At 31.9% G+C, this 9,319-nt stretch overlaps 1 protein-coding gene across 1 annotated transcript; it reads right to left on the bottom strand.

Moving 5' to 3' along the window:
* Positions 1 to 3,085: 3,085 nt before the first annotated feature.
* On the bottom strand, positions 3,086 to 5,454 carry LOC125870676 (probable indole-3-pyruvate monooxygenase YUCCA3). The gene is made up of 3 exons (XM_049551171.1): positions 4,704 to 5,454; positions 4,021 to 4,392; positions 3,086 to 3,660 (listed from the first exon to the last, which is right to left on the bottom strand). The coding sequence occupies exons 1-3, from the start codon at positions 5,391 to 5,393 to the stop codon at positions 3,427 to 3,429; spliced, it is 1,296 nt and encodes a 431-aa protein (XP_049407128.1). The 5' UTR covers positions 5,394 to 5,454; the 3' UTR covers positions 3,086 to 3,426.
* Between the last annotated feature and the right edge of the window lie 3,865 nt (positions 5,455 to 9,319).

Genomic DNA, 9,319 nt, shown 5'->3' with positions numbered 1-9,319 from the left:
TAGTGACCCAGGCCATGTGTATTTCTCTCTTGGTAAAAGTGATGTCTAATAATAGGTTTGCAAGCTGAGGAGGAACTAGAATTGTGAGTTTATGAGTTCTGAATTCTAGAAAATATAGCTTACTGATTTATGGATATATTATTTATACATATTAAATAAATTTTAACCTCCACGAGATAAGGGTAAGGTGTGCATACACTCAACCCTCCGCATACCCTGCTGGTGGGATTACACTGGTATCTTGTCGTGGTAAATAAATTTTAAACACAAGTACAGCTATTGAGATGTGTCTGTTGAAGTGTGTGATCATCTTATCTAAAAACTTAAGTTGTTAGAGAGAGAACTCTTTTTATTATTTACTTGTATTTCTCAACAATGTCGAGTCCGTAAGAAGAACTGTAGCTCTGCCCCTGGTTGCAAGGTTAGGAAAAAAATCTAAGTTCCACTGCAGAAGGACGTAATAGAAACTGTGGCTTCCTGGTAGAGAAGTGTTAAATGAAGCTGTCCTTTTTTTTTATATATAATCTATCTATATTTGTTTTACAAGAATTTTTTATGTGGTGGTGAAGCAATTCTAGATGGGACAGTAGATAAGGGTTTGCTGCATGGTTGATTCAACAGCATGGGAACTCATATGGGTTGTCTTTATATGTACTACTTCTTTAGATTTTCTTCTTTTTGTTTAAATCTTTTCTGTCAGTGGAATTTTTTTATGTTCTTTGTTCATTGTGCAATGGGAAATTTAAGTCATGTTGGATCTCATTGAAAAGAAGTTCAATTCCCATTTCTTCTTATATTATAAGACTAGTAATACTACCCGATGGAAATTATAAAATAATACTTAGAACGTAACCTATTGGTCATTAAAACTAAAACACTATATTATTTTATATACAAAATTACATAGTAATACACATTAATAATGTAAAGGAAAGTGAAAATTATTACATCTTATCATTTATTATTAATAACATAAGCATAAATTAATGACTATAAAAATACATATCACGATCTGTAACATTCAATAGGAGGAAAGTGCACAAATATTTAATTGTGGAGAAGAAGAAGAGGTTCATAATTTATAATGAGAGGAAATCCCTCTATTTATAGACAACAAAGGGTAGTGTGAACAAATATTTATTGTGCCTTATCGGAATGGTTACAACTATTTGGAAACATTGCAACCCTTCAGAAAGGTCACAACCTTTCATAAAAGTCACAACTTTTCATAAAAGTCGCAACTCTTCATTTAAATCGCAACTTTTCATAAAAGTCGCAACTCTTCATTGAAGTCACAACTTTTCATGAAAGGGGAAAGCTAATTTTGTAAATAATAAATAAATTAAAAGGGAATTCTGGTTTGTAGTGGCGCCACTTAGGCGAGCCTAAGGTTCTTTTATATATATATATGTATATATATATATATATATATATATGATACATGATTGTTATAAAACAGGAAATACTAATTGTTACCAAGGAGACAACCATGGACCACTCCTCTGAACCTATAATCAACCTTCTTCCTCCCCCTTCCCCAATGATTCAATTGAATTGTTTCCTCGCAATGCCTCTAACTCGAGATTTTTATTCATAGAACTGACCATCACTTGTATATTCATCCATCTATCAGTTACATCTGTCTCCCTCTCCCTATCTCTTTTAGATGAACGAGGCATCTGTTGTTACAAAGTGATGCCCTTGGATATTTCAATTTATGGACATTGTACAGGAACCAAATAAAGAAGAATTGAGACAGGAGAAAAAATTTAGGATGCTAACATGGCAATGATTCATATAAGATTTGCTGATAGGTGTGGCTAGGGCTAGGCTAGATGGATAAAATGAATCATTGTTTCTATTTCTCATAATTTTCTATTTTTGGTAAGGCAAGCTGTTTTAATGAGATATTGTGAAAAAATGTTAGATATATTTTGACTTGTGAAGAGGGGAATTTGATTACTTCAGGATGAATCTTTGAACTACCAAATCCATGCAGTTGTACCCCTTTAAAGTTCAAGATAAATCTTCTCACTTTACTAGGTGATAATGACTGAGTTAGCTAGACTCATATGGCATTGGTCTGAGGTATGGTATTCTAAATTCTATCCAATTTGGGAAATCTCTTAAAAGTATACTTTATTATACATGTGAAAGTTTTAGAAAGATCAAATAGTATCAAACTATTCTCCAAGTTTGATTTTTTCTTTCTTATAATCGAGAAATTTCTGAGGGCTAGTTAGCTGATGCATGGTTCAAACTCAATGAATAATGAGTTTGTTCCTTTACCTTTTCTATATACCAGGTTATTGTCCACAACAAAGTTCAAAACACACATAACGTGTTGTGCCTTTACCATTGAATCCTATGTTGCTCAGACTAGTTAAAAATGTGCTACTTTCGGAGGATGGATCCGACATGCACACAGTGACATTTTTAAAGAGTCTGAGCAATATAGATAGGGTACCTTCCAAGTTTGACTTGAAGGCAAGGGGATCTTTTTACCCCCTATGTTTCTCTCTTCTTTGTGGGCTCTATCCATGTGCTTGGCAACATGGAGGTGCTCTAAGAGTTATGCATAGGTATTTTCTTGAACTAAACTAGTGAAAAGTCTATGTCATATTTAAATTTAAAGAAGGGATGTTGTGGAATTATGGATATTTTGGTCCACCATATTTAATGGGTCCCCTAGGTGGACCATGTTCTAGAGATAGATCCCATCAGTAGAATAAATGACTTAGGTGGACCAAAATTTATTGAGTGAGAGAACCTTCCTATTACCTTTGACCATTCTTTTACCAACTTTGACAATATCAGAAGGTTAATTTTCCTTTATTCTCCAAAAATCCATCGATATTTTTGAAAAGTCTGAGCAACTTAGCTCATGATATACAAAATATATATGTGGAACTGTTTACAATATATGTATATTGGCTAGGGGCTGTTAATATTTTTGGTTGAGCGAAAAACTGTATAACCTTCCTTACTATTTAAAAGGAACTGATTAAATTACTTACAAGAAAAGGATATATATATATATATTGTCACATTTTTTCTATTAGTACATATATTAATAAACCTTTTGTACAAATTTCTCCTTAGAAGTAGATGCTAAAAAAGCCTCTTCTTCCTACTAAAATGCCCAAAGATGAATTTGGGTATTTCTCTGGACAGGGCTGCTCTCTGTTTTTGTCTCTTGTCACAAAATGGTCTTTACTTTTTTCCTCTTTTTTTGGTTACTTTGCAAGTAAAAAATTACAGGAAGAAAAGGTAAAAAGTTAAAAAAAATATATAAAAAAAATTATATTAGAAGGGTAACTTGGAGGGTCTATTAGAAACAACAGATAGAGGTAAGATGTGTGTACACTCTACCCTCTCCAGATTCTACTTGTAGGACTATACTGAGTATGTTGTTGTCGTTGTTTATTAGAAGGAAGGTAACTTGCTTCTTCTATGACATGCAACAGCAACAGATTGATTTTTCTGTTTAATTTCTTCTTTCCAAATTTTGCCAATATCTTGTGATACTTTAATTGCATCCAAAGATGCACCAGAAAGTCCTCTTCTTGTAAATCCAACTGCATATAAACCAGCTTTTCCTTTCCATCCATTTGGAAATGGACTTCTTGGAAATCCCTCCCTTGAAAAAAATTCACTTTCCTGCATTTTAAAAAGAAGAAAATTAACTCATTATACCAAAATTCAAAGAAAATATTTTTGAAATATATGAAAACATAGAAAAAAGGACAAAAAACAGAATTTTATTTGCTGCTCAGATCTCTGATCTAATCCTTTCAACTATTTTCTTGGAAAGCTCAATCTTGTTTCTGAAAATATTATTACCATAGTATAAAAAAATATGTGTACCATCCACCTGATCATATATAACAATACTACAAGAAATAGGAACAGAGAATCTAAAAAGAAAAAAACAACTTCCATAACTGTCACAACAATCCATACATTAAAAAATAAATACACAACCAAAATAAAAATAAAAAGTTGTTTTATTTTTCTTACCTTTAACCAAGAAGGAACATTGCTGCAATATCCTGTAGCCAAAATGATACAATCAATTTCTTGAATTTCTCCATTGACAAATTCTACTTTTCCTTGAGAAAATTTCTTGATTGCTGGAACTATCTTTATGTCTCCTGTTTTAATCTTTTGTAATGCACCTATGTCTAGAACTGGAGTTTTTCCTTCTGTGTTTTTGAGTTGTAAAGGTCCAATGGATGGCCTTTTTAAACCATACTTTTCTATGTTTCCAAGAAGTAACCTTGCTGCAACTAGCAATATCTTGTCAACTACATCAATTGATAGCCATTTCATCATTGATACTCCTAACTCAAATGTCGATTTTCCGAGTATTTCCCTTGGTAAAACATGAACCTGTTCCATGAAAAGGTTGAACATTATATACTTGTCATGAGGAATTAGACATGTCAAGTGCAGATTTTCTGGCAAATGAAGGACATAGACATAACGCGCTCAAGGAAATTGAGTGTTTTTTTTCTCTTGGTAAACGTAAGTCATGTTGTTTATGAAAGACTGAACATTTTATATGTACGTGTCATGAGGAATTAGATATGTCGTGTGCAGATTTTCCGGCAAATGAAGGAAATTGAGTGTTTTTCTTCTTCTTTAGCAGATGTAAGTTATGTAGCTTATGAAAGATTTTAAATGAGATGAATGAGACTTACCGAGCTTCGAACAACCATAGATGGACTTGCATTATGGTGGCAAAGATCAAGTGAAACTTCCATGCCTGAATTGCCACATCCAACAACTAACACATTCTTCCCTTCATAAACTTCCCCTGTTTTATAGTCACAAGCATGCATAATATGTCCACCAAAATCTTCTAATCCTTCGAATTCAGGCACTACTTTTTCTGCATTTTCTCCTGTAGCCACCACAAGCCACCTACATATATATTCAATGACTGAACCATTTCTACACACTGTCTTCACCCTCCATAAACCACAAGTTTCATCATACTTAGCAGAGTGGACCGACTCATTGAATCGTGGGCTGATCTCAAAGTTCTTGGCATAAGATTCAAGGTAGCTAATGAATTGGTACTTGGTAGGATACTCAGGGAAGTTTTGTGGAAATGGGAAGTAAGGCAATTCGCAGAATTGTCGTGGGAGGTGAAGTTTAAGGCGATCATACGTCCTGTTTTGCCATAAGGACGCAATGCAGTTGGCGCGGTCCAAGATCACAAAGGGAACCCCTTGTTGTTTAAGGCCCGCGCCAACTGCTAGTCCTGAAGGACCAGCACCAATAATTACAGGACCATTTACTAGTATACATCTACCAGCAAACAAGTCTTCTTGTTCAAGTTCATGAACCATTAGAGGTGAACAAGGACTGTTACAATATTGATTCATCAAGATAAGTTCTAGAAATATGCAAAGAACTCAACTTTTGTTTTTCTTGCAATTTTTTTTGTTGTTGTTGAAGATCAAGGAGGAGAAAAGAGAAATATTATGAGTTTTCAAGTTGACAATGAATTGTGTGGAGAGGGTTTAGAGGAATAGAGAGGTTTAAATAAGGGGGAAGTTGGCCTTGAGAGGGGGTGGGGGTGGGGAGGGGGTGGGGGATGTAATTAGGATTTGAAAATGATGTGTTTATTGTCCTTTTCATATGATTAAGTCTGTGGTCTTCTCCCTTACTTTGTTTTGATATGAACATATATTCTTTTAATTAATGTATCTACCTATAAGCTATACTATATACAATTGTTTAACTCCCTTGGAACCTATATACTCACTTTGTCTCAAAATACTGATCGTGTTTATCATTTACACATCTCTTAAGAAAATATTACTTTAGAGAGGATATTTGACTATTGAACGTATATACTCCTTCCGTTTCAAAATTACATACTTCTTAAGAAAACATTAATTAAGAAGGGTATTTGATTATTTTATGCTTATTTTTCATTCTCTTATACTTGAGTTTGATGAACTTGAAGCGAAAGTCTACCGGAAACAACCTCTGTACCTCCTTGAGGTAGGGTAAGGTCTTTGTACAATTTACCCTTCTCAAATCCTACTTAGTGGGATTTCACTGGGTATATTGTTGTTGTATCCTTATTTATATCTGAATATTATACTATATTTATGTGTCATAATCGAGGTGTTTGTAGTCTTGAGAAACAATTAACACTAATGGTAAATGAGAGAGTTAATTTATTGTCTTAAACTTCTATTATGACAGGTATTTTGAGACGGAGAGAGTATATTATTAATGAGAGACCGACCCCACATTCAATGTAAAGACATCTATAAAAAAAATATTCCATCTATGTCCTAAGCTATGCTACTATATAGTATGGCCTGTGTGAACTCAAATTAACTAACTTGTACCTAAATATAATTTCTTATTTTTTGCATCCAAAATAAGTCATAAATTTGCCACATATTTAGAGTCAACCTACAAATTGAACTTTCATGTATTTGAATTGCACTTTATTACATATTTGCTCCAGCTAAGATAGATCAAGTTGAGGGTATATGATCATAAAGACTCAGAGTGTATTCCAATGTTTTTCAAAATTTTCATGTTCGATTGGTCAAATATTTTTATATAATCCTGAAGTCCGAGTCAACTTGCACATATTTTGATTGATTTCATAGATAATGGTGCTCACTGCTCAGTCCACATTTCGATTGGTCAAATATTTTTATATAATCGTGAAGTTCGAGTCAGCTTGCACATATTTTGATTGATTTAATAGATAATGGTGCTCACTGCTCAGCCCACTTCATTGATCACTAGGCCACATCCTTGGATACGAATGGTCACAATGTTTTGGAAAATATTTTTGTTAAACTACATATAAATTGATCTTGGAATAATATTTCTTAAATACTTATTAAACATAAACAAAATAAATAAGAAACTCACTTTTTTTTTAAAAAAAAAAAAAACATTTTTTTGGAAAAAACATTTTGTTTTGCACCAAACATAGAGCATCACACTGCTTAATTAATTCGTTGACTTGATGCAAAAGCTTGAGTTTCTTATTTAAAAATGGAGCAAAAAAAAAAGGAAGAGGAATTAAATTATTTGCCTCATTTGTTTGTTATTTGGACGGAGAGAGAAATTGAATTGGATTTAGTAATTAATTGCTTATAAATTTTGATATCATATAGTAGGGGTATTCCTGGTTTGATATGAATCAATTTTTAATTAAATTAATTTTATCGGTTTTTAAATTTATAAACTCAAACCAAATAAAATAAAAGTTATCGGTTTGATTTTTGTAGTTTTGGTTCAATTTTTTCGTTCGTAACTAGCTAATTGATAAATTAAATTAAATGGATTTGGATGATCTACTAATTAACTGCTTATCAATTTTGATATCATATAAAGCTAGATGATTATTTTTTTTTATATTTATTATGTGAACTCAATATTCAAAGAATTCATCATAATTGATCTCAACTTATTATACGTATCCTCTTCTTTATTCAAATTTGAGATCGATTTGTTATATTCATTACTAGAAACATGTGAATTTTCGACGGACTTTTCTGTCATCATATCATTGAAAATCTAGAATTTTCGATAAAAAATCGTCGATTTTTTTTCACCAAGTACATTTTCGATCATTCTATCTTCCAAGGACACTTTTCATGCCTTTTTCTTTCTCCCTTTTGATTTAGGAATGACAAGTACTTCATCTCGAGTAGGACATTGATTGATAATCTCTACGTTCACCTATCTATGATTAGATTAAATTCTTTCCTTTGTTAATTACCTAATGTAATTGACTGTGAGTACGCCTAACGAGAGCATGCAAATGAATCGAGGGAGAGTGGAGACATGATAAAACTTATTTATGATCAACCTATTTCCAAGTATGTATCATTTGTTGTGTTATCTATCATCTACAATTTTCTTATCGTTCACACCCTTTTGACGTCGTGATATAATTATCGGGCCCTCGACAATTAGGTTTGGAAGCAACAAACTATAAGGGCTTTCAAATAGTTTCTTTTGAAAAAAAAAAAATAGTTCAGTAATTTTGAAACTTACTTTCGAACAACTTCATTTTCTAAGATAAAATGAATTAAGAAATATAAGGGATGCTTTTATAGACCAATTAGTATAGAAAATACGCGTATTTCTAGTAGTGATAAAGCTACATGAATTAACAAAAATAAGGAAAACAAAATTATATAGATGAAAAGTATTTTGGTGCTTATTGTATATTTTTATACATGTGAGGAGAGAGAATTATCCTTCTATCCATTTTCTTCCAAGAACTAAAATAATTTTTTTTAAAAAATAAAAAAATAATCATTGCCTTACCCTTTCACTACATTCCAAATTAAATTTTCTTTTTAATTGTTACTATCTCACTTCCATTCTTTTTCCACCTAAAAGTACCATTTGAGCATGAAAACCCATAATCACACCCTTCAAAAAACAAACAAAACCAACAAAAAAATGAGGTGCAGCTATTTCCCAATATCTTCTAATTTTTCAACTAAAGTTTATAGGAAGATTCTTATTAAAAAAAACAACATGTTGAGTTGTCTACATACCCTAAGTGTACAAGTTTTGTAAGCAAGATTTTCAATCCCATCATGTAGAGACACTATCAGAAATCAGTCAATTTTCAATGAACGTCCTGTCAGATCAAAAAGCACTCATCGAAGTAGATGCTTTATACAAACTTTCCATCGAAAATCCCAATTTTTTTTAGTTTTTTGAAGAATATTGGCAAAGTTGATGTATTGAGATCTCTTGATATCATCTTAGGACAATGCACATATCAAGCTTGAGTTCCTCTAGGTTGATCAAGTGTTTATACATCCCAAAGAAAATTTGGTTTCAACAAGCAATCACATTGGTGGCCTCAACTAATACTACAATAACATCTAAAAATTATATCGAAATTAAGAATTTCGCCAAGGATATTCAAGAGTGATATTTCAGATATTATATATAAATATAAATTTAAATTTAATCGATATACATAATATAATTTAGTTTTTGATAGACCGTATCTAAACTAACCACTCTTCGATATACATATCTCTAATCTTTATTCCAAGAGAAAATGTACATGATCTCTATACGGACCTTAACTATATATCTACATGACCATGTCGCTTTATTTATGATCGTTATTGTAAAATCTTTGTTTCTTGAACACTAGAAAAATCTTTATATTTATATATCAGTCAATATAATCTCAATCAATTAATATTGTCTATATAGTTTTTTTTTTCAACTTTGGAAAGGTGTGCATAAAATTATTAGAAGATTGTGAAACTCATATATCAGGACTATATATTTT

Source organism: Solanum stenotomum, chromosome 7 (genome assembly GCF_019186545.1).
Source record: "Solanum stenotomum isolate F172 chromosome 7, ASM1918654v1, whole genome shotgun sequence".
Classification (NCBI taxonomy): domain Eukaryota; kingdom Viridiplantae; phylum Streptophyta; class Magnoliopsida; order Solanales; family Solanaceae; genus Solanum; species Solanum stenotomum.
The sequence above is the reverse complement of the archived record's forward strand: the minus strand, read 5'-3'. Positions and strand labels throughout refer to the sequence as shown.

Bases quoted from the DNA above. Each gene is read 5' to 3' on its own strand.
- LOC125870676 (XM_049551171.1), bottom strand. From the start codon at position 5,393: ATGAATCAATATTGTAACAGTCCTTGTTCACCTCTAATGGTTCATGAA. The intron at 4,393-4,703 runs GTAAGTCTCATT...TTCATGGAACAG, and splicing joins CTATGGTTGTTCGAAGCTCG to GTTCATGTTTTACCAAGGGA. The intron at 3,661-4,020 runs GTAAGAAAAATA...TTTAAAATGCAG, and splicing joins ATGTTCCTTCTTGGTTAAAG to GAAAGTGAATTTTTTTCAAG.